A 24,275-nucleotide genomic window follows, 5' to 3' on the forward strand; every position below is an offset into this window, starting at 1 on the left:
CCCTCCGTCCCGGATAATTCAGGTCACTTTGACCGGGCGCGGGTTTTAAAAATTGTAATGGAAAGTGGGTTGAAAAAGTTAGTGGAATGTGGGTCCTACTTTTATATATTGGTTTTATAATAAAATGTGAGTAGGAATGAGTCAGTGGAATATGAGGTACACTACCAAAAATGGTAAAAGTGAAGTGGGACAAATTATATGGGACGGACCGAAATGGAAAACTGAGACGAATTATCTCGAACGGAGGGAGTATAATATTATTATTATTATAGTGTCCTTATTGTGTCGTGTCATATATTTGTTGTTAACGTGTCGTGTTGACCCGAAGTGGTTCGTGTTATGTTCGTGTCTGAGGGTAGCGGGTCGTGTTCATGTTCGTGTTTGGAGTTTTCTTAACGGATCGTGTTCGTGTTTGTTGTTATCGTGCCGTGTCGTTATCGTGTCGACACGATAACGACACAACACGCACGATTTACCACCCCTACTCGTATCGATAATAATCATATACTTCATCCATTCACAATTAACAGTTCTAAAAAATTAATATCCTCATAATTTTTTCTAAGTACTTATTCACTTTCAATTAATAATACATTTGATGAAGAGTTTTATAAACACATTCCATTAATGAAAAGTCTATTGTGACCCGACACAGCCCAAAATGAGCTTATTTGTTGGGCTTTGAGCCCAACTGGAAATGAATCCGTTAATAACAATACAAAATTTAATTGTGTATATCTCTGAAGAAAAATAGAAGCATGTGGAGCGCGCTACCCTTACCCGGCGGCATCTCCTCCGCCCCAAAGCGCCGTCAATTGGTGGCCGCCGCCAGAAATCAGGCGAGCAAGCAAAAAGGCGGTGAGGCGGAGCCGCGGCTGAGTGGCTCCGATGTATTGATGGCGCTCAACAGAGCCGCAGCCAACAAATACAAGGAGAAAGCGGTTAAAATCGTTAATGATGCATCAGCGCCACGGCCAGCGGCGACGGCGAAAGTGAAGGAGCAGGCACCTACGGTTAAGCCGCTTCGCATCAATTCGCAATGGCAGCATCAATTGGAGGAGCTCGAGACCAGACTTCACCAACTCCTCCCTCATGCCTGAGGTCAGCTTTGCATCTCCCAAAACCCTCAATTGTTAACCATAGCAATTAGCTACTTCTGATTTTATCATATTTTTATGATCTTCTCAAGTTATTGATACAATTCACACATTTGTGATTGTTGATTGTTCAAATTCATGTGAATTGTTTTTAATCAGAGAAGACTACGTGTCTCTATGCAATTCCACAGCCTTGTTGATGGCATTTCTTTTTAGTTTATGGCTATAATTTTGTCCAGCTAAGAACAAACTACTATATGAAGCCATGAACTCACCAGCATTCTTTCCCATTCGAAAAGCGAAAATAAATGGAAATTAACAATAGAGAGGGATTGAATTTTGCTCTGATTCACCAACTTCATTGGATATAACCAAAAAGTAGCTCAGGGTTATAATCATCTATAGCTAATCCAGGTTACATAATAACTCGATTCACTCCCTGTTTCTAGTAAGGCCTGTACCGTCTATTACGGTTGTTATCATCACCGCCATTGCCCCCGCCCCGTGCTTGTGATCCGCCACCATTATTACCCCTATCATTTCTCCGTGGTCTAACGGGCTGAGGAATCTGTACACCGGGCTGTTGTCTGCAATGTACATAAGTTTGTCACAGTGATGCACAGATTTCTTCATGCTAATTGCACTAGATATGATGAGGCAACTTACAGAACATAGCCGATTCGACCATCAGGTAGAACCATTGGCACCATCTGCATTCCTGCTGGCATTGGTCCCCTTCCATAAATCATAGGCTGCAGAAAATTGTTTCAGCATGTTTAGTACACGTGATCATCGGAGACGATAGAAACTGGGCAAAAAGAGCACATGACTACCTGCTGAAACCCACCACCACCGCCATATCCAGTAGCTATAGAGGCGTAAGGATTTACAGGTATACCACCAAATCCTGGATGGGGAATGTAGTTTGGAACTTGAGAGTTGTGGGAATTAGCTGCATCAAACTTCTTCTCAGCCTGAGGCTTTGCGAGGACGACTTCTAATACCTGGCCTGCATATGTGTTTACTAATATCATTCTTCGTCCAAAAAGTTGCTGAAAATAAAGAGTAAAGGCGTAGCTTTCTTGTGAATCATTATCATAACAAACAAAATTTGATCAAGTCTGAAATTAATGTAACCAAGTGATTTCAACAAACCATTTATCTCATATTTTTCAGTCTCTTTGACAGCTTTAAGGGCACTTGATCTTTCAGCATAATGTATGAAGCCAAAGTCTCTCTTCCCACCAGCTTTAGCAGGTGGCATAACAACTTTGGTGACTTCCCCATGTTGCTGGAAGATTTCCTTTAATTCTTCAGTAGTTGTATTTTCGGGAATGTTCTTCACATACAGGGCCTTGACCTAAATATACATAAAAGAAGAAAGTCTAAAAATAACATCACAACATGTATAAAGGATAGCAACATGAGTATCCTGCTCACTACGAACAGAAACATATGCATTTCATAAGCCCATATGAGCAAGAACAGAGAAAGAGCAATTATCAGTTGACCAGTGGAGGACAAGAGACTGTATTGTTACGTGTCAATTTTAATATTTTGCAATCGGTGCCTTATTGCGAGTGCCCTTAAAGTACAAATGCATAATGAGGATGAGGTATACTTAGGTCAGTAGTTTTTTAAGTCATAATGGCTTTTATGTTACTCCACAGAATGTTATCCAGCTCTTCAAAGAATGAGACTATATAAACTACTGTCTAGACTATGAGACCAGGATAAAGTTTTAAAATATCGATGTGGGGTTGTGGACATTTTCATAAGGAAATTTCAGTTTTGAATTATACCTGAGAAGTAGCAGCAGAATGATCAGGTGTGATCTTCGGGTCAGCCCATGTAACAGTTGGTGTGTTACCATCCAGCTTGAAACTTGCAGAAGACATCTTTTGCCTGGAATAGTCAGCACAAGCATTGTTGTAAAATTCCACAAAGGCAAAACCACGATTACGACCAGGGTTCTGAGGATCCTGCAGCAATAAAGTGAATAAGGTCAAAAAACGAGAACCTATGTGTTTGACTGATAGACAGCTAACTTTTTCACGATTAACTAGCCGCATATACCTTTATTAGCTCAATGATTTCAGCACCAGGACCTGTTGATTCAATTACTTTTTTGAATTCATCTTCACTCCATCCCTTTGGTACATTGCCTATGAACAATCTGTATTTAGTTTCGGAAAGTGAGCATCGTAGAGTCCTGCCCTGAAGTGAAGAAACATATGACATAATAAACAAAATTATTTTATATGCAGACCAGAGAATAACAAAATGAATATTCTCTCAATATTTTATGAGGCATAGAGGTGCAAGTCACCTTGAATTCCTTGTTATTTAATTCTTCAATTGCCTTTTGTGCCTCATCTTTTGTTCTGAAGGCTACAAAAGCAAAGCCCTTGCTTTCACCAGTATCCCTATTCTTCATGACCCTTATCTGCAAAATGATGAAGCTGTGAGTATTAAAGAGAAATGAAACAGTAAATGCATGAAGATATCTATTTGCTACAAACAATTTTGCAAGTAAAAATTTTCTTCCTATACATCCGCCGACCTCAAAGATTTCACCAAGGGGTTCACAGAGTTCCCTCAAGTCTTCCTCCGAAATATCTCGAGAAAGTCCTCCAATAAAAACTTCAGAGCCATGGGGTGGAAGATCAAGAAGCTCAGCATGTTTCTCTTTCTCCTCTTCGGTAAGAGATGTCGAGTTATCTTTATCTTCCATATCCCCAATGCTTATATCCGTTTTATCTGTTCCTGCAGATTGACCTTTCCCACCATCCTCGCTTCCAGTATCCTCCTGAGGCTCTTCTTCACCAACATCTCCAGCTCCTTCGTCTTCCATGACTTCTTCATCGTCTTCACTGTAGTTATCATCGTCTAGATCCACACGGTCCTCCACTTCAGTATTATCTGCCATGATTCTCTTAGGTTTCAAGTGTTGTCACACTATAAACACAATTCGAGGCCTGGACTGAGGACTCCACCAATAGAATCTGCATGCTCACATTGTTATTATGGCAGCTGGCAAAAGAGAAAACCATCTGCAGATTGCATTGACATGGGCTGACAGGCATTTAACTTTGAAAGATTTGACATGCATCATATGTGATATGCTAGGAAACAGGCCATCTCACTGCCATGTTTTTGGGTAGTAGAATATGGTAAACTGGAGAGTTTGGGTATGAAACCAGATATTCAGGGAACACAAATTTTCTGCTGCCACTTGCTAGATTTAGGAATGTGGTGAAAAAGGCCTCTTTGGTAGGAATTATTCCCCAAAATGAAACAAACACCATAAACTGGAAATCCATTTGACAAAATTCCTTTTTCAGAAAACCAAAGTTCACAAGAGGAATGGACTCAAATCAAGATCAATCCATTGAGGTAACATCCTAATCCAGTAAAGAAACCAAAGAATTGTGTTGGCCCCATGCTATATATGTATTTGTCATTGTATTATGTAGAAATTCAAAAACCAATAGAAAATTACATACATATATGTATATATAGTATACATGTATCTCAAAAAAGCTAGACACAAAATCCATACCAATCAATCCCCCCTTTCTACCCTTAGAAAAAAATGATAATTAGGGTAAATCATAAACCCTTATCAAATAAAAAATAAACAGCTCTAAAAAAAAATAAAAATCCCTCATTTTTCAAGTCAGCGAGAGCTCCAATTAGCAAAGATTTTCAACCCAAAAACACAATCAAAGGTAAACGGCTTTCAAGAGGGGTATGCATGTATGAATATAAGAGAGAGTCAGCGAATCAAGGGCAAAATCAGAGAAAAGGATATATATATGTATGTGTTTATGTATGTATGTGAGAGTAAACAGCAGCAGAGCAGAAGTATTGGAAGAAAGCAGGAGGAGATTTGAGAAAGACGAAAAATTTCTTTTTGATTTTTATGGGATTTGATTTCCCTTTACCTTTTTTGTTTCTGTGTGGAGTGTGAGATCTATCCGAACAGTCTGAGAGAGAGAGGCTCTTCTCCCTCTTTTATTTAGGCTGCCGCATTTCGGACCTAATTTTGCCCCCTTTCTTCTAGGGGTACATTTGTCTTTTCATGCTTCATCTTCTTCCTTGCACCATTTTGCACGATATTAATGTGTAGTCAGACCCATGGGAAAAAATAATGAAATATTGATATATTATTGTACGAAAAATATTCCTTCTGTTCTAAGGTAGTCGTGACATTTGTTTTGGATATATGATCTATGAAATTGATGTGTTAAAGGTTAAAGCGAGAGATTAAAATAAAAGAAAGGAAAAAAGTATTATAAGAGATGAAAAGGGAATTAAGTGCGAGAGAAGATAAAATTTTTGTAAAAAAAAATTATGATTCAACTATTTCTATAATGTTACGAGTATATATTACATTAATAAATGTACAAATACCGTGAATGCATTAGTTATGTGTGTAGAGTGGGTAAAGTTAGAAACTGTTGGCTTCTTATCTAGTTGAACCACGACCTTTTTTATACTCCTTCCGTATTAAAAAAAAATAAAAACATTTGAAAGGGCACAGGTTTTAATGCACAATTAATAAAGTAAGTAAGAAGAATTTGTAAAGTAAGATAGATGAAAAGAAAAGTGAGTAAAGTAAGATGGAGGAAAAGAAAAAATAGTGAAAATAGAGTTAGTGGATTGTAGGGTCCATATCCTAAAATAGAAATATTCTAAAGTTTTTATTTTTAAGGAATGGTCCCAAATGGGAATAGTTTCTCTTTTTAAAAAACGCAGGGAGTATCCATTAATAAGACGAAACATTGTTTTTTTACACAGATTAAGTATACCGATTATAATTTAATGTAATCTTGTCATTTGAGAATCCTGGATAATAAATATCTTTGGGACATGTCCGATTTGAAAAATTATATCTTAGGATTAATTATGTATTATGTTTGCTTCAAAATATTGAATATTACGACTTAATCTTAGATGAATAATCTTATGATAATAAGTCGTAGCCATCCCCTCTCACTAAAATGAGTTCATAACTTAATTTTAAATAGGTAATCATAATGAATAATTACAACCGAACAATACCTGGTCTATAGGTTATTTATCTAATCTTTGAGCTAATCATATTTGATTTTGTTTACGAATAGAAAAATAATTAAATTAGTGGAATCTAAAATAGTGAGGTGGTAAATAAAATAATTTTATAACAATTAATGGGCCGGGTGATATGCTTCGTTAGGCCATGTTACGTAAATGGGCCTGGCCCATATTCCATCATGGGCTGAAATATTTTGAATCAGAAATGAAGTCCAAATATCCCTGAATTTCAGAGGATTGTGGAAGACGATGACGCCGATCTCAATTGAGTTGCTGTTTTACTAGAAAAGTAGAAAGCCAATCGAAGAAATTACCGGTAATGGAGCATCCGATCGCCGCGGATGTGGAAATGGATATCGACTCTCTTCTCCAATCGCACGGCGGCGAAACCGACTCCGACGAAGAAGATCGTCACCGCCGCACCGTCGACGAAATTCTCCTCAACCATTCTTCTCCCTCCCCTTCTCCTCCTTCTTCCCCTCTCAGAGGTGTTGGCGATGACGATGGAAGCGACGCCTCAGCCAATTTGAGAGATCACGGACTATCGCATTCACACTCCGTTCCTTTGGTTGATTCGCATAGCTATAGGTACAATTCAGCATCGAATAGTAGTAGAGCGAACTTCGCGGGTAGGGTTCTGCCGCCGTTATTTGGTAATGGCGCCGTCAGATCTAATGCGAAGCCTGGGGCTGCGCTGGCCGCCGCTGCTGCTGCCTCTCGTTCGATTCCCACGCCCCACGCCACTGCTATCAAGTTGAGAAGAGCGAATACTGGCGTTCCCTCTCTTCAGAGCTCGATTTCTGAAACTGCGGAGAATTTTGATAGTGCTGCTTCGTCACTATCTGCTGAGCCTTCCGAAGTTGATCTCAGCCAGTCTCAAGAAGAAGGAGGAGTTCAGCTTCCTCTTGGAAATATCGATTCTGACTCCACGGGTGTTGGTGGTGGTGATGGTGATAGCGATCATGGGGCATCTTCTTCTGAAGATACGAATCAGCAGAAATCTGATGAGGATGCGACTCTGGAGACATCTTATGATGATGAAGAATGCACAATGCTAACTAGTAAACCTCGTCACGCTTCTAATATTCAAAGTGAAGAGGATCAAATTCCTGTAATTGAGCAAGTCTCATCTCCTTCGGCCGGTGAAGAGAATGTGCAATGTGCTGAAATTAGAGCTGCTGATGAATCTGGTGATGTGGCTTTACCTAGCCCAGCTTCGAGTGGTGTTGATTATGGCGAAGACATAATTAGGGGAGAAGCAGCAAGTAATCCCGAAAACACTGTGGCTGAATCCGAGGAATGTGATCATTCTAGTGGACATAATGATGCTGCACAATTACTTGAGGACTTGGTTTCACAAGGTGAAGAGGAGGACACCTATACAAAGTTGCAGCAGAAATCTGATTCTTCGGTGAAGCCACTTGACTTGGCTGAAGAAATTGAGAAGAAACAAGCATTTACAGGTTTGCACTACGAAGAGGGTGCAGCTGCACAGCCGATGAGACTTGAAGGTGTTAAAAGGGGCTCTACTGTGTTAGGCTACTTTGATGTTCGTTCTGACAATGTTCTCACCCGGATCATCTCTTCGCAAGCCTTTCGGAAAGATCATGGATCCCCCCAAGTCATATCTGTACATTTGAACTACATTGCAGTGGGAATGTCGAAAGGATCAATTTTTGTTGTGCCCAGCAAGTATACTGCGCATCATGTTGATAACATGGATACAAAGGTCTGCCGTTTATACTTATGTCTATTACTGATATAACTAATTTATTTTTTATGCTTGCTTAAGTTTAAAAAAAGAGAAAATGACCGATTGATTTGCTAATATTGACACTCTGTGTGGTACCTAATAGTGTCATTCGGTGTAGCTGGTCATAGGTTTGTAGATTAGACAAGATGGCATATTATGGTCTATTTATATTGCCTACTAAATGGTGTAAACGACTGTGCTTTCAGATGATACCCCTTGGTTTGCAAGGGGATAGATCTCTTGTCCCTGTAACTTCCATGTGCTTCAATCAGCAAGGAGATATACTCTTTGCAGGATATGGTGATGGTCATTACACTGTTTGGGATGTGCAGAAGGTCTCAGCACTTAAGGTTGTCACTGAACACAGAGCTCCAGTAGTTCACATGCTATATCTGGGCCAAGATACTCAAGTTACCCGTCAATTTAATGTGGTCAGTGGTGACAGCAAGGGTGTGGTCAAGTTGATTCGATTTACCGTGGTTCCGTGGCTCAATAGGATATCTTATACAAAACCTATGGTAAAGATCAATCATACATGAGGAAACTTTTTATAACCAATGTCAGCTTCCGTAGAACTGATTTACTTGAATTAATGTTTCAGAAACTTTTAGATGAAACTACTAGCAGAGTAGTATGTGCTTCTCCATTGCTATACAATGAAGGATATGGAGGTTCAATGCTGGCTTCGCAGAGTAGCTCCACAGTTTCTACAAGTAGTATTAGTAGCATGATGAGTGGCATGGTTGATGAAGGTGTTGTCATATTTATCACACATCAGTCTGCTCTTGTGGTAATGTTCTTTGGAAGGCTACTGATTTATTATTGTTCCTTATACTATTACTTGAGTGTATCTGAATCTTGTGGGTTTCATATTCTCCGAAGGCAAAAGTCATTCCCACTGTGGAAGTATATGCTCAAATTCCCAAACCTGATGGCATCAGGGAGGGATCCATGCCATATGCTGCCTGGAGATGTGGGTCTCGGTCGCTCACTTCATCCTCTGGTATGTGTGAATGAAGTTTGGTAATTTCCAGCAATGGCTGTTTCGTGCATATGTTAGTTTGATTTTTCTTTCCAGAAAATGCTCTTGCTGAGGCGTCAGATAAAGCTTCATTGCTTGCCATTGCTTGGGACCACAAAGTTCAGGTTGCTAAGCTATTAAATTCAGAGTTAAAAGTGCTTGAAAAATGGACTCTTGAAAGTGAAGCTGTTGGCCTGGCATGGTTGGGAGATCAGGTTTTCTTAATGCATCAATTGTCATTGTCGTAAAAATTATCATTCTCACTTGTCTGAAGCCTAAATTACAGTAGGTAAACATACAAGGAATAATGTTGAACCTTTTTTGTGAATATGTCCAGATGCTGGCCATCCTCACATCGACAGCTCAGCTCTGCTTGTATGCAAAAGATGGAAATTTGATCCACCAGACTAGCTTTTCCGTGGATGGCTTTCGAGGGGATAATTTGATTTCTCATCACATATATTATACGAACTCTTCAGGGAACCCTGAGAAAGCTTATCACAACAGTATTTCTGTTAGGGGTGCTACTATGTATATACTTGGACAGGATCATCTCATTGTTTCTCGCCTTCTCTCATGGAAGGAACGAATTGAAGTTCTACGAAAAGCGGGTGACTGGATTGGTGCCTTAAACATGGCGATGGCACTTTATGATGGTCAATCATACGGTCTTGTAGATCTTCCCAAAAACTTGGATGACTTGCAAAGAACTGTTATGCCTTATCTTGCGGAGTTACTTCAGGCATATGTTAGTGAAGTATTTTCTTACTTATCTGTTGCTTGTTACAACCAAAACACAAAAGAGGACGAGTACAATGAGATTAAGGAGCAATTCATCCGTGTTGGTGGTGTTGCTGTTGAATTTTGTGTGCATATCAGGAGAACTGACATACTGTTTGAAGATATCATGAGTAAATTTGACGAGGCTCACCAAAAAGGTGATTTCCCCACGTCTCTTGGATGTAGTTAGGGTTATCAATGAGAAAGATGACTACATGTATATAATTTGGGGATGCTTTGTTTTCTTCTTTTAGAGACATTCTTGGAACTCTTGGAGCCATACATTTTGAAAGATATGCTGGGATCTCTTCCACCTGGGGTATCTCTAATATTAGTTCTTTCAGCTTTCTTTATTTTTCTATTTGTTTTCCAGTAACTTCCGTGTTTAGTAATTGCTACTTTTTGCAGATCATGCAAGCATTAGTGGAGCACTATAGCAAGAGAGGTTGGCTACAGCGAATTGAACAGTGCGTCCTGCACATGGATATTCTGTCCTTGGATTTTAATCAGGTTGGGTACTAAGTAACTTATTTCATCTGTTAATTCTAGTATGAAAGCTCATTTTACCTTTTTCTTCCTCAATCCTAACTATGGATTCATTTTTTACCATGGAACTAGTATTGTCTGATAATTGTTAGGTAGGTTGTCCGCTTATGCAGGGAACACAGGTTGGATTGTGCGTTGATATATCTATTTAACAAAGGCTTAGATGATTTTAGGACACCTCTTGAGGAGCTCCTGCTAGTATTACGAGATAGCACGAGAGAAAATGCCACTTCCCTCGGGTAATTTGCTATGGCTTATAACTAGCATCTGTTTGGATTATCTAAGGGCCTATGAAACCTTCTTTGCCTGCTATCTTTGATAAATTGTCCTATCTTTCCAAAAATCTGTTGATGGGTTCTTCTGCTTTCTTTCCCATTATTTCCCTGTCAAGATCATTAAATTGTTGCCCTTGGAAGCAGGTACAGGGTGCTTGTCTACCTGAAGTATTGCTTCCAAGGTCTTGCTTTTCCTCCAGGTATGTGTTCAAATTCATCATGTTTGTGCTTTTGAGTAGCTCGGGATGACAGGATGTAACAAACTTCTGAATCTGTGGCGGGGTAATAAGGTGATCATTGATCTTTTTGTCTCCCCTCCCATTGTCTGGTGCTGGAGGGGTTGTGATGCAATATGATTTGTAAATCTTTGATGAACATTTAGTTTTACGATTCTCATTTGTTAGTTCAAACAGCTCAGCCTCTTTATGTTTCTCTCTTCATACTGGGCCTTTTAACTGGAAAGCCTCATTTTCCCAAATGCAATCTTGAATTAGTTAATTTTTAATTATTTGAACCGAAAACACCTTTAGTGGATGTTTTAAGGACATCGCAACTGTCAATATATCAATAAATGAGTTAAAGGAATATGTGGTATTACTTCACAATATACACTGGTTTAAAAGAGAACAATAAATTGCGGGCTAGAGTTTAATCTCAGATATTGTACTTATGTAGGCTAAAAGTCGATGTCCAATAACTGTGTATTGAGCTGTAACTTTTTTTGCAGGACATGGAAATCTTTCTCCTCAGCGTGTGACCTCTCTTAGAAAAGAACTGTTAGATTTCCTATTAGAGGATTCAAGTGCTCCAAATTCATGGGCTGTTACGAGTTTATCATCAGGCGGAGCCTATGCGAACATGCTTCATCTTTTACAGTTGGATACTGAAGCCACTCTACAGGTTCTAAAATTGGCCTTTGTAGATGTTGAACTATCTACATCGGGCCAACCTTCTGAGGAAGCAACTGATATCAACATGGAGTCAGATGCTAGTGACAAATTGATCCAAAGAGTGGTGGATATTCTTGCTGGTATTCTTGATGCTGGTTACTTCATGTCCGACAGTCCTGTCTGCAGCACTGAAACAAATTCGGTAGAAGTTTGGCCTTCAAAAGAAGATGTAGGCCACATGTACGATTTTATAGCTTACTATGTGGCTTATGGGAAAGCTACTGTATCTAAAGATATTTTAAGTCAAATCATACAATATTTTACTTCAGAGGTCAATATCTCGGATACTCTGTCGGAGAAGGTGACTGATATCTTCAGAAAGAGAGAGAAACAACTGCTTTCTCTGATACAAGTGGTGCCTGAGACTCAGTGGGATGCTCCTTATTTGTTGCATTTGTCTGAGAAGGCGCAGTTTCACAAGGTATTATTACCCTTGTATTGGATACTTGTTGACATTTGTTCATATGCCTGTTGCATACGTACAAAGCCTCATGGTTGTATTCCAGTTTCATTAAAAAATGTATGACGTGGGAGCTAAAGAGAAATTAAGTTTTAAATGTGTTGGGGCTCAAAGTGTGTCATGTTAAAGTCATTTTAAGTTAAGTGACTATTTCTCGTGTTTGCGTTTTTGGATGCTCTGCTTCACCATAGAACTAAATCTTTCTTACTGGGATGGCATTGAGATATCTAATTTCCTTATGCAGGTGTGTGGCTACATACATGCAATCAGTCATCAATTAGTTGCTGCTATGGACAGTTATATAAAAGCAATACAGGAGCCTGTATATGCATTCTCTTTTATCTATGAAATGTTAAGGCTGCTTGATGGTGAAGAATCCGATGCTTTTGAATCAGCTGTTATTTCTCGCATTCCATATCTTGTCAAACTGAGCAGGTAATTTTATTAATTTATTTCTGTTTGAACTTGTTATATTTGGGATTCATTTACTAGAGAGTAATTTTATTCTTTGCTGATGACCAATTCTTGTACTTTGCAGAGAAGCAACTTACTTTCTAATTACTGACCATTTTTCCGGAAGAAGTGCATATATTCTGTCTGACCTTCAGTCTCACCCAGAAAGCCTTTTCCTTTATCTAAAGACTGTTATTGAGTTCCAGACAACTGGTACCCTTGACATCTCTTGTTTGCAAGATGTTGATACTTTCGATTATCCTTCTCCAACAAACTCTAAGCTGCAGTCAAATGGGGTCCAAGCTTATCTGGAAGCAATATCTACTTCCCTGAAGCTTTTACATAACAACCGAGTTAATGTGACTGATGAAATGATGGAGCTGTATTTTGAGGTGACACTTTCTGAATCTTATAAGTGATGCTTTTACAGAAGGCCAGCTACAGGATTTTAGTTTTAATTTTATTTATCTTTTATTTTCTGAAAAGCAGCTAGGAATAAATGTTGATATTTAACTCCTGCAGCTCTTATGTCGATTTGATCGCAAATCAGTACTCAAGTTCTTGGAAACTTCTGAAAGCTATAGAGTGGAACACTGCTTAAGTTTATGCCAGGAATATGGCATAACTGATGCTGCTTCATTCTTATTAGAAAGGGTTGGAGAGGTTGGAAGTGCCCTTCTTCTAATTCTTTCTCATCTCAGTGAGAAGTTTGTCATGCTTGATGAAGAAATCCAGAGAGCAATTTCTTGTCCAGTTGTGGATAATCTAAATGCACTTCTGAAGAAAAAAGTGGTATTTTGAGACCTGCACTTAACTTTATCCTCTGCCCTTGTGATTAATTTCCTCCCATTTTATCTTGTCTCTCAGCATTATTAATGCTTCTAGTACTATTGCAGGTGGCTGAAATACTTGACATTGTCCGTGCTTGTATTGGGTTATGTCAGAGAAATAGTCCTCGTCTGCAGCCTGAAGAGTCTGAGTCCCTCTGGTTTCAGCTGCTTGATTCGTGAGTCGATCTTTTCTGAAATATGTGTTTATTCATTTGTACTCTTTTGAGTCCAGGTGTCAGACTTCTTCTTAACTTCATATGTTCTTATTAAATAAAAAGTGCTGTAATGAATATTCACTCTTAATTGTTCTTTTCATCTAGGTTTTGTGAGCCATTGATAGATTCCGGAAATGCTAGGGAAACACTTAAGGACTCACCTACTGGATCAGTAAATCCAGAAGAAGAGGCGCAGACATTCAAATGGAAAGTCTCCAAGTATGGTAAATGTGCACACATGGCGAGGAAACTGTTCTCCATTTTCATTAAAGAAATTGTCGAGGGAATGATTGGATATGTTCGGCTCCCACGAATCATGTTGAAACTTCTTTCTGAAAATGGAAATCAAGAATTTGGTGATTTTAAGCTTACCATATTGGGGATACTTGGGCGATATGATTTTGAAAGAAGAATTCTGGTGCGTTTCTATATCTTAAGATGTATTATGAGTAGTCTAGTTCACCTTCGAATAATATTGCTTGAATGCCCTCTTTTGTATTAGGTTGTAGTAATTTTCTTCCCACCAAATAATTCTAGTTGGATAGTGGATATATTCCACTATAATGGTATCAAGAGGTAGGATATATTCCTCATATCAGCTACTCCTCTTACTATATAATGGTTTTGCAATGCAGGATACTGCAAAAAGTTTGATTGAGGATGACACATATTATACAATGAGTTTGCTCATGAAAGGAGCTTCTCATGGTTATGCCCCTAGAAGTCTTGTTTGTTGTATCTGTAGCTCTCTCCTTGCCAAAAATTCTCTGGATTCTAGCATTCAAGTATATAGTTGTGGTCATGCAACACATCTCCATTGTCAACTCGAGGGAAACAGGGCCTCATTTAGTGGGACCTTAGTAGGATGCCCCATTTGTACTCCAGGAAGTAAAACTCAAAAGTCTAGTGGCATGCATAAACTTGCAGAGAATGGATTAGTGAGTAGCTCTCCGTCAAGTATGAAGCAACCACGTAGCACACCTCTTTTGCATCTTCACGATCCTGAATTTGGAGATAATTCCTTTGGCTCCCATCCATCAAGGGTATGTTATCATTTGCGTATTTTCTTGTGTTATATACTGTATTAGGCCTCATTTCCTCGCTTTTCTTGTCATTTGCTGAAAAATTCATATTATGACATGTAGCTGTCTCTAAACTTGGTTGCAACAGTTTGAGCTCCTGCATAGCCTTGAAGGAGATCATAAATTGATTCAGATGGAAAACACGCCTCAGTTGAAACTTGCACCGCCAGCTCTCTACCATGAAAAGTTAAAAAAGGGAATTGATAACTCGTCGGGAGGAAGCACGAGCCGAGTTTCTACAACAGAAAAAACAAATAGTAAGCAACTCAGGGATGTGAAACTGAAAGGATCGCCATCTGTGCGATTCCCCCTGAAATCGAGCATTATATTCGGTAAGTTTAGCACTCCCCCTAAATCAAACTTATGATTTATTAGATTAATCAATTAATCAAGACTGGATGAGTAATTGATTCTTCCTTTTCATTTTAAAGGCAAGGAAAAGATTAGGAAGAGGTGATTTAAATCATTCATCTAGCTGATTATATACAACAAGAGAGCTCATCAAAGATACATATATGGAAGTGCCTTCCACCCTCCGATTTCTGCTCTCAAAGTAGGTAACAACATTTTGGCCCTCTTATAGTGCTCTTGTTAACTGTAAATTGGTGTCTATAACTGTATTGGTAGTGTACATTTTTGTAAGTGGTGAATAATGTAAGTAGAGTTATAGCTTCTTAATTGATCTATGTTTTTGTTGCCAAATGGTTGTGGTAAAATCAGTCTACAGAGCTGTATGATTGTATCTTCAAATTTTCTAGTTTTGCTGTTTGCTGGATGTTTACATGGAAATCCATCACCTCTCTTTCAGAATATTAGCATCCAAACATAATAAGTAACACTCAGTTTGCATTTGATCCATCTCAACTATAGATACAAGCTAACAGACTGTCTCCCCCATTGTACTTGTTTTAGTTTTAAAGAATTCGACCTTAGACTAATTTGAACTATAACTAGTTCAGTTTACATGTTTTTTGCCTTGTTTTGTACTCTTAGTTATACAATTGTTTTGATTTTTGAGATTATTTAATGCTTGTTGTCTATTACTACTACCTTTCACTGTGCAAACAATTTGTCGTTTTCGAATCTCCAAACCGGCAGTAGACGATGTCAGTGAGTTGACGATGAGCTTCTTCAGTCCGACTCCATAAGTTCCATTTCCAAAATCCGCCATTGTACGATGTAATGCATTCAACCAGTAAAAATGACAATAAAACCAAAATAAGACCATAAAGTTTTAAACTTTTATGCAAACATTTATTAGAGTAAACTCCAACCCCTTACTAAAATTGTCCTTGTATTTACTTGTGACTTTATATAGCAAGAATAATCCTTGGTGATCATAGAATATCAAAGTGCTTGGCCTATAAAATTAAAAAAAATGAAGACACATTTTCCTCCAAATTAGCTTTATGGAGTATATTTCTTTATGCCCCTTGCCCATTTTTGTATAGGGACCTGAAATATTTTATCCACAGCAACACCATAAAATGGCTATCCAAGTGCCACGTCACCATTCTACATTATCCATAAGATTACCACGAGTGGTTTTCCTTTACTCCATCATATTTTCTTTTCTAAAACAAAAAACAAAGAAAAAGAATTAGAAAAAAAAAAGAAATTCAAATACTTAGATAATATTAGTAAGTGAAAAACAAAGAGAGAAGAGAGGGCAGCTTTATTTTATCAGGATTAATTAGAAGGAATGGCCTCAACAGCATTCACCCCTCTCTCTCTTTCTTCTTCATCCAAGGCTCCTCGTCTTCAACCCGCCGCCACCGCCGCCGCCGCCGCCCAATGTGTCACGATTCCCACTCCTCACCTCGCCAAGACCACCTCCTACAGTCAGTCCCCTACATCTCCATCATTACTTTATTTAATTATGTATTAGTTGATGTATGTGTATTCATAAATAGGATAGTGTTGAAAAAATAACCAAATCCTAATGTATAGTAACAATTAACTAAGGTAATTTCAACATACAAATTAAATTATTTTTAGATCGTTCTAGCTCAAATGAGTTCATATATTTTGTTTAAATTAAAACGATCTTAAAATGACCTATTAGTATTCAATGATCTTCGTATTTTAAATCTTGTCCTTCTATTTTTTATGTAATGGTTGAAATTTGCTCTAAAAAATTACTCCCTCCGTCCCCGATTAAGAGTCATACTTTGACCGAGCACGAATTTTAAGAAATGTAAAGAAAAGTTGGTTGAAAAAGTTAGTGAAATGTGAGACCCATTTTTTTATATTGGTTTTATAATAAAATGTGAGGGAATTGTTTAGTGAATGTGAGACCTACTTACTATTTATAGTAAAAATGAAGTGTGATTCTTAATTATGGACGGACCGAAATGAAAAAGCGTGACTCTTAATCGGGGACGGAGGGAGTATGCATCAGAATTTATTTAATTTTTTTTTATCACTGGTCTTTATAAAATGTTTTGTGTGCCCCATTGATCTCAGGTAGGAAGAGTGGCCGGAATGTGGTGGCCATGGTTACCGGAGAGGCATCGACTGACGTTGCCTCAACTGAGACTGACACTCCTGAAATAGTTACAAAAATTCAGGAAGCTGTAAGAACTTTTCTGATTTTTCTATTTCATGTATCGATCTTTCTATTAATTAATTAAGTAATTACTATATGTATATTTGCAGTGGGATAAAGTTGAAGACAAGTATGCCGTTACTTCTCTGGCGGTGGCAGGACTAATCGGACTCATTGCCAGTGCCGGAGTTATCTCTGTAAGTATATTATTACTACATGGCAAAATGCCGGAAAATCATTAAGTTTGATTAAATTTTGGTTCGTCTTGGAAGTTTAATATATTTTCCTCATTGAATTTGCAAGGCTATTGACAAGCTTCCACTCATTCCTGGAGTTCTCGAGCTCGTAGGAATTGGATATACTGGCGTAAGTTCTTTAATTTCGTCTAATTAATTAATTACTTACAAATAAATTAATATTGATTAATCGTCCTTTTGTTATATTTTGGTGCAGTATTTTGCATATAGTAATCTGTTATCCAAATCGAACAGGTTTGATTTCATCTCGTATTCTACAATAGATTAAATTGATTAGACAAGTTTAGTGACTCACTGCAAAATTAAATTTCAGGGATGCTTTGATTGAGAAAGTCAAAGGTACATACGATGATATAATTGGGAGTAGCTGAGACCAGAGCTAGCCATGTAACATATACAGTATATTTTAATTATCGTTTAATTTCCAATCGGCTGTAATTGTTCATCCTTTTTCTCTCAGTTTACTTGCTTATTCTATAATTTCAAATAAATAAATAAGATAATAGATCGTGTTTTAATTTTTAATTAATTTGTAGAATTAATTACGTCAACAATGATATTGTGGGCTTTTGAATTATTTAAGCTATCACAGTGCTGACAATTATTTTAATCTATTTGATTTTCGTACTGTATTGTTTGCGAATGGTACTAGTTGAATTTAGGGATGGAGAAAAATATCGAAATGTTGAAATACTGGTCTTATCGTATCGAAAAAATACTAAAAATATACCGTGGTTTTTGGTGCGGTATGATACCTTACCGAAAGATTTCAGTAAGGTGACGGTATGAATTTTCATATACCATGATATACCGCTGCATACCGAAAATCGGTATATACTGTAAATTAAAGTATATACCGTAAAATATAAATATAATTATATGTAAAATATATTTTATATATTTTAAGATTATAAAATCTATTGTGAAATATAAATATAATTATGAATAAAATACATTATACTATTTTTTATATTATAAAATATAAATAATATTCTAAAAACTCATATTATTTATTTTCACTGATGTTGAAAGTAAGGTATACTGCAAAAGTACGGTATACCGAACTTCGGTAAAGTATACCGAAAATGAGGTACGGTATAGGTATGAAAATTCACCGTACCGAAAATAAGGTATACCGAAATTCGCTATAACGAAAATTTTGGTAAGGTAAAGGTATGATTTTTTCGTATACCGAATTTACGGTATGGTGGATTCGGTAAGGTATACCGTACCTACCACTCCTAGTTGAATTAAACATTAAAGACGAGCTATCGATTTCGAGATGGCTAAAGATATACTATGTAAATATATAAATACAACGATTCCTATTTTAGCTAGCAATATTTCCATATCATAAATTAAAATAATTATGAGATTATGCTTATTAAACACTACCTCTCTTTGCTAACAAAAAGTCAGACAACAAAGGGTCCACTTTGTTTTTTCTCTAATCTCGATCGACCGAATTACACTAACGCACGTAGTGAGACGACTTAATTGACTCAAATTGTTAACACGTCGATTCCGAAGATGTCATCGATTAATTATTCTTTATACCGAAGACTTAAATTGTACTATGTAATTAGTTGGAGAGATCGAAAATGCAATTTTGGTGTTGTGCTTTATATAAAGGTTTTATATATAACTCATTATTTATAATGATGAATTATACTATCTCTCCGTCCTCAAAGAATATACACTTTGAATTTTGCACGGATTCTAATGCAAAATTAGTAAAGTAAGACAGAGGTAGAGAGAAAAACTAATTAATGTATTATTAGTGAAGAATGAGTCTCACCTCATTAGAGAGAAAAGAGTTTCTAAAATAAAAAAATGCATATTTCTTGTGGGACGGACTAAAAAGAAAAGAGTGCATATTCTTGTGGGACGGATGGAGTATTTTTTTATGCAAACTTCCCAAATAAATTGAATATAAAAATAATTAAAAAAAAATTCCATCCGTCTCTTAAATTTTGTCACACTATGACCGAGCACGATTTATAAAATATAATGGAAAGTAAGTTCAAAAAGTCAGTGGAGAGTGAGTCCTACTTTTATATATCACTTTTATAAAATATATGAGTTGGAATGAGTTAGTGGAATATGAAGTTCATTACCAAAATTAGTAAAAAAGTGAAATGTGACAAAATTTTGTGCGACAGACGAAAATAGAAAAATGAGACAAAATTTAAGGGGCGGAGGAGGGAGTATTTTTTATACAACCTTCCAACACATTGCAATAATGTCTAGGCGTTGAATCAAATTAAGTAGCTCTCCATTTTTTTGTCCTAGCAAGTGGCCAAATTTTGTAAGTCGAATCATAAAACGATGATATAACTTTTCTTCATCACACACATTTTACACAGAGAGAGATGGAAGGAATGAGAGAGATCGCGAGATCCTACTTCGCGAGAGCAAGCAAGGCCGAGAAAAAATCGATGAGACAATCCTTCGCGAAACTCGACATCAACGGCGACGGGAAGATAAGCCTGGCGGAGTTCAAGAAGAAGTTAAGGCTGGCGGAGTTAAAGAAGGAGATGAGCGCGAATGACAGTGCGGAGGCCTTGTTCGTGTTCGATAAGTTCGACTTGAACGACGACGGGTGCCTCGATTTCAACGAGTTTCTGTGCCTTCACTACATCCTTGATAATAAGGTGCCGGTGCCCGAGTGCGACGGCTGCGGGGAGGTTCTCGGGGGCCCTTACTTCTCTTGCTTGCCTTGCATCGGACGAGGCGCCAATTCGTACGACATATGTTGTTTGTGCTACCGCAGCGGAGCCGAGTCGTCGCATGAGCACTCGCTTGAGGACATGGTGGATCATCACGGTCTCATCAAGCTCTTCAGGGATGAAAAAGCTAAAAACAAGGTACTCTATGCGTGAAATAATGTCTCATTTTACCATTTATCGTTTAAAAGCTTTTTTTATCCTACTCCCTCCGGTTTCTATAATTTGTTACCATTTGATCCGACACGGGTTTTAAGAAATGTAATAGAATGTGGGTTGAAAAATTTGGTGGCATGTGAGTCCTACTTGTATATACTACCTCCGTCCCCCATAATTTGCTACACTTTGACCCGACACGGGTTTTAAGAAATGTAATGGAAAGTGAGTTGAAAAAGATAGTGGGATGTGAGTCCTATTTTTAAAGTATTAGTTTTATAATAAAAATGTGAGTAGGAATGAGTTAGTGGAATATGGGGTCCACTACTAAAAATGGTAAAAGTGAAGTGTATCAAATTTTCAGGGACGGACCGAAATGATAAACTGTGTCAAATTTTCAGGGACAGAGGTAATATTAGTTTTATAATAAAATGTGAGTGGGATGAGTTAGTGGAATATAAGTGCACTACCAAAAATGGTAAAAGTGAAATGTGACAAATTTTTAGGAACGGACAAAAAAGGAAATATGTGACAAATTTTCAGGGACGGATGAAGTATTTTATTTAGTATCACAGGACCTCATAAGTACTTTATGAAATCACTATAAACAAATTTTTATTATAAAACTAGTAAGTAGTTCTTCTGTCCATGAATAATCGGTGTATTTTGCTATTATGTTTTTTGGGTGGCACGAGTTTTAATAAGAAATCGGTAAAGTAAGAACAAAGGAGAAAAAAAGGTGGGTAAAGTATAAAAGATAAACTTTTCATTATTAGAAATGAAACTATTTTATTAAAGACATCTTAAAACAATAAAATGAGACAATATTTTGTAGACAGAGGGAGTTCTATTTTTGTAAAGGACCTCTTATTCTACTAAATTTATATTACTCACATTTTTATATAGAACTAAACATACAAAATTAGGATCTACCTTCCATTATCTTTTTTTCATTCACTTTCTATTATATTTCTTAACATGCTTGGTCAAACCAGGCCTTGTATTAGTAGACAAAAAGAGTAATAGTAATATATAAAAATAAAACTCGTCTCCCACTTAATTAACAGATACTACCATTAATTGTGTGAGGATATTAACGATGTTGTTGTAACATGAATCCAAACAAAAGGAAATGGAGGAAATTCGCGAAATCGCAAAGGCCCTTCACCAAGCCAGCTCTCCTGAAGTCCAAGAATTAGCAACCGAGTTCTACCAATCCCTGGACTCGGACGGAGACGGCCGAGTCGATCTGTCCGAGTTCCTAGCCTTCATGACGGAAGTAGGCTTTTCCTACAAGTAGGCTTTTCCTAGTTTGTTCGACGAGCTCGACATAGACAGCAACGGCACGCTCGACTTCTTCGAAGTCATGACGCTCCTCTACATCATCAAGAGCGGCCGCCCTCAATGCGACTGCTGCGAAAAAATCATCCTCGGTGTGTTCTTCTCCTGCGCCGTGTGCTTTAAGAATCCCAAATCCTCGTTCGATCTCTGCAAGGATTGCTACGGGACGGGGAAGTACCACCATAAACACGGCGGCCGGGCTCAGTTTTTGGACAGTCATACGTTGTTGCAGGCTATGAAATATCCGGTGGTTGCAGATATGTCAGGCGTAACACTTCATGAGGTAATTCTGATTTTTTAGAGTGGATATTTTTTCATCATTTTAGTGTTTTAACTCAAAGATTCCAACCTTGGAGTAATTCTAGGATATATATTGGACATTGTTTCATCATTTTAATTTCAAAGTTGAGTACTGTATTTTTTGAAGGGATATTAGCATCTAATATCACGAAACTTTTAAAAAGTTGGATTTTTTCCACGAACTTTAAAATTGACAAATAATATCACGAACTTCACCTTGGGTTTGTTTCTTCCCACGAATAAAAAAATTCATGTTATTTTAATAGATTGAAGAACAATTTTTGAGGGTGTGCTTCAAGAAAAACTATCTTCAAATATTGGAAAACTTGAAACTTTCGAAATTGTTGTCGAGAAATTACGAAAAAAAAATCGGTATCATAGTATTATTTGTGGGAATTTTTTCATTCTTGGGAAAAAACAAACACGTGGCAAAGTTCGTGATATTATTTGTCAATTTTAAAGTTCGTGGGAAAAATCCAACTTTTTAAAAATTTCATAATATGAGATGCCAATATCCTTTTTCTAAAGAGAGAAAGAAACATTATGATTTTGTACAATAATTAAACTACGTCGTTTAAGTGAACTGGCGGTCAGATGTAGACATCTCGGTACATTTAGAATTATATTGGGCGATTTTTTTTTTTTTTGGAAATTTACTAGTACATATTAAAAGTTACTAGAAATTTTACTAAAATTATGATAAAAATCTGAATTGGCAAAAAGTTATGAGTATATTTATAAATTTTTGGTGTATTCATTTCGAATATGATATTAGTCTTAAAATCATCAGGGAAAAAATAATAAAATACACAAGATGTAATATTCAATTGGAATTAATTAGTGAATAGTGCTGTCCTTTCCCCCCTTTATATGCGGTAATTAAATCTGTTGCTTGTTGGCTGCAGGCAGGGAATGGATCCACAAATGACATATATCCATCAAACTCAAAGTGGGTAAGTATGCAAAAATTTTTGTTATTTGAATTTTGGAACGAGAAAATATGGAAAATTAGTTTATGAAACTGATACTCCCTCCATTTCTTCATAGTTGAGTCATTTCCATATATAGAAACTTTTTCCTCTCTCTTACTTTATTCTCTCTACTTTATTCATTTTTTACTTTATTCTCTCTACCTTTTTTCTCTTTCTTACTTTTTTTATCTATTTATTTAACACACTCAACATTTTATTATAAAAATAATATATAAAAGTAGGACCCACACTCCACTAACATTTTCAACTCACTTTTCATTACATTTCTTAAAACCCGTGTCCGGTTAAACTGGGACGAATTATGTGGGATGGAGGGAGTAAATCTCTTGTTTGTTGGCTTCAGGCAGGGAATAGATCCACGGATGCCATATATCCATCAAACTCAAAGTGGGTAAGTATGCAAAATTTGTTTTTATTTGAATTTTGGAACGAGAAATTATAGATATGGAAAATTGGTTTTGTGAAAATGATACATCAAAACAAGCATATAATAGATAAAATGAAATTCAATTTGATAAACACATGATTGGTCTTTGTTGATGCATCTCAGAGCAAAAGGAAGGCTGCATATTATGCACTTGACACAGCAGTCAAATTCGGGACCCTTTCCACCTTCGGCCTCTGCACTATTATGTGACAATATTTATATGAGAGAACCAAATAAATTCATAAAGAAATACTAATGATATTGTACGCACAGTCTAACAATGTTGATTGGACTACTTTTTTTCTTTCTTGTTCATGTAATCTTTATCTTTTGTTTTTGGGTGGATATGTTTACCGTGAAAGACAAAATATAAAATGATGTACGTAGTACTAAGAGATAACTAATTATACATTATTTTTTTTTTCTTATTTTATTCTCTGTGTTTAAAAGAACCGTATCGCTATGGAAGGAGTATGTTTATCCTTGTACGGTACTACACCCTTTGTCCGCCAATTAATGACACATTTTAACTCGTCACAGATTTTAAGAGTTGTTTGATTTTATAAAGAAAATGAATGAACAAAATTAGATGAATATTAATCCTATTTTTATATATTATTATTATAATAGAATGTGAGTGTAATGAGTTGGTGAAGTATGAGGTTCACCTACTAAAATAGATAAAAGAAAAATGTCTTTTAGGACGTGTATTCATAAATAGGATAGTATCAAAAAAATGTATAACCAATAACTAAGGTCATTTCAACTTACAAATTAAGTTATTTTTAGATCGTTTTAGCTCAAATGAGTTCATACTCTTCGTATAAATTAAAACAATCTTAAATGACCATTTGACATCTAATGAACTCCGTGTTTTTAATCTCATTCTTTCATTGTTTATGTAATGGTTGAAATTTGCTCTTAAAGATTATGCATTAGAATTTAGTTAATTTTTTCATCACTGGTCTTTATAAAATGTTTTGTGTG

At 36.8% G+C, this 24,275-nt stretch overlaps 3 protein-coding genes and 1 pseudogene across 6 annotated transcripts; 3 read left to right on the forward strand and 1 right to left on the reverse strand.

Annotated features, from left to right (window-relative positions):
• Positions 1-1,429: 1,429 nt before the first annotated feature.
• On the reverse strand, positions 1,430-5,190 carry LOC125209159 (heterogeneous nuclear ribonucleoprotein Q-like). Of its 2 annotated transcripts, XM_048108783.2 has the most exons (9): positions 5,045-5,190; positions 3,661-4,102; positions 3,427-3,543; positions 3,174-3,314; positions 2,900-3,079; positions 2,253-2,457; positions 1,931-2,106; positions 1,764-1,849; positions 1,430-1,684 (listed from the first exon to the last, which is right to left on the reverse strand). In XM_048108783.2, the coding sequence occupies exons 2-9, from the start codon at positions 4,024-4,026 to the stop codon at positions 1,543-1,545; spliced, it is 1,413 nt and encodes a 470-aa protein (XP_047964740.1). In that variant the 5' UTR covers positions 4,027-4,102; positions 5,045-5,190; the 3' UTR covers positions 1,430-1,542. The 2 variants fall into 2 exon arrangements, with proteins under 2 accessions (XP_047964740.1, XP_088919552.1); XM_089063426.1 differs by having other exon boundaries at positions 3,661-5,087.
• A 1,218-nt stretch (positions 5,191-6,408) lies between these two features.
• SETH5 (transducin family protein / WD-40 repeat family protein) lies at positions 6,409-15,322 on the forward strand. 2 transcript variants are annotated; one of them, XM_048108742.2, is made up of 19 exons: positions 6,410-7,905; positions 8,136-8,447; positions 8,531-8,719; positions 8,812-8,932; positions 9,008-9,165; positions 9,288-9,888; positions 9,985-10,049; positions 10,139-10,240; positions 10,373-10,515; positions 10,696-10,751; positions 11,279-11,922; positions 12,206-12,396; positions 12,500-12,806; positions 12,937-13,206; positions 13,311-13,420; positions 13,565-13,877; positions 14,095-14,502; positions 14,630-14,873; positions 14,973-15,322. In XM_048108742.2, exons 1-19 carry the CDS (start codon positions 6,496-6,498, stop codon positions 14,996-14,998), a joined length of 5,670 nt encoding a protein of 1,889 aa, XP_047964699.1. In that variant the 5' UTR covers positions 6,410-6,495; the 3' UTR covers positions 14,999-15,322. The 2 variants fall into 2 exon arrangements, with proteins under 2 accessions (XP_047964706.1, XP_047964699.1); XM_048108749.2 differs by lacking the exon at positions 14,973-15,322 and having other exon boundaries at positions 6,409-7,905; positions 14,605-14,742.
• An 847-nt stretch (positions 15,323-16,169) lies between these two features.
• PSI-P (photosystem I P subunit) lies at positions 16,170-17,871 on the forward strand. Its single transcript, XM_048104977.2, has 6 exons — positions 16,170-16,382; positions 17,008-17,117; positions 17,200-17,286; positions 17,393-17,455; positions 17,543-17,580; positions 17,660-17,871. Exons 1-6 carry the CDS (start codon positions 16,244-16,246, stop codon positions 17,715-17,717), a joined length of 495 nt encoding a protein of 164 aa, XP_047960934.1. The 5' UTR covers positions 16,170-16,243; the 3' UTR covers positions 17,718-17,871.
• Positions 17,872-19,718: 1,847 nt separating this feature from the next.
• LOC125198857 (uncharacterized) lies at positions 19,719-23,657 on the forward strand (annotated as a pseudogene). Its single transcript, XR_016134898.1, has 5 exons — positions 19,719-19,855; positions 19,889-20,213; positions 21,358-21,852; positions 23,205-23,252; positions 23,412-23,657. The product of XR_016134898.1 is annotated as an uncharacterized LOC125198857 (transcript).
• The last annotated feature ends 618 nt before the right edge of the window (positions 23,658-24,275 follow it).

This window comes from Salvia hispanica, chromosome 2 (genome assembly GCF_029641045.1).
Source record: "Salvia hispanica isolate PSC_SH4W2 chromosome 2, Shi_PSC_v1, whole genome shotgun sequence".
NCBI lineage: Eukaryota > Viridiplantae > Streptophyta > Magnoliopsida > Lamiales > Lamiaceae > Salvia > Salvia hispanica.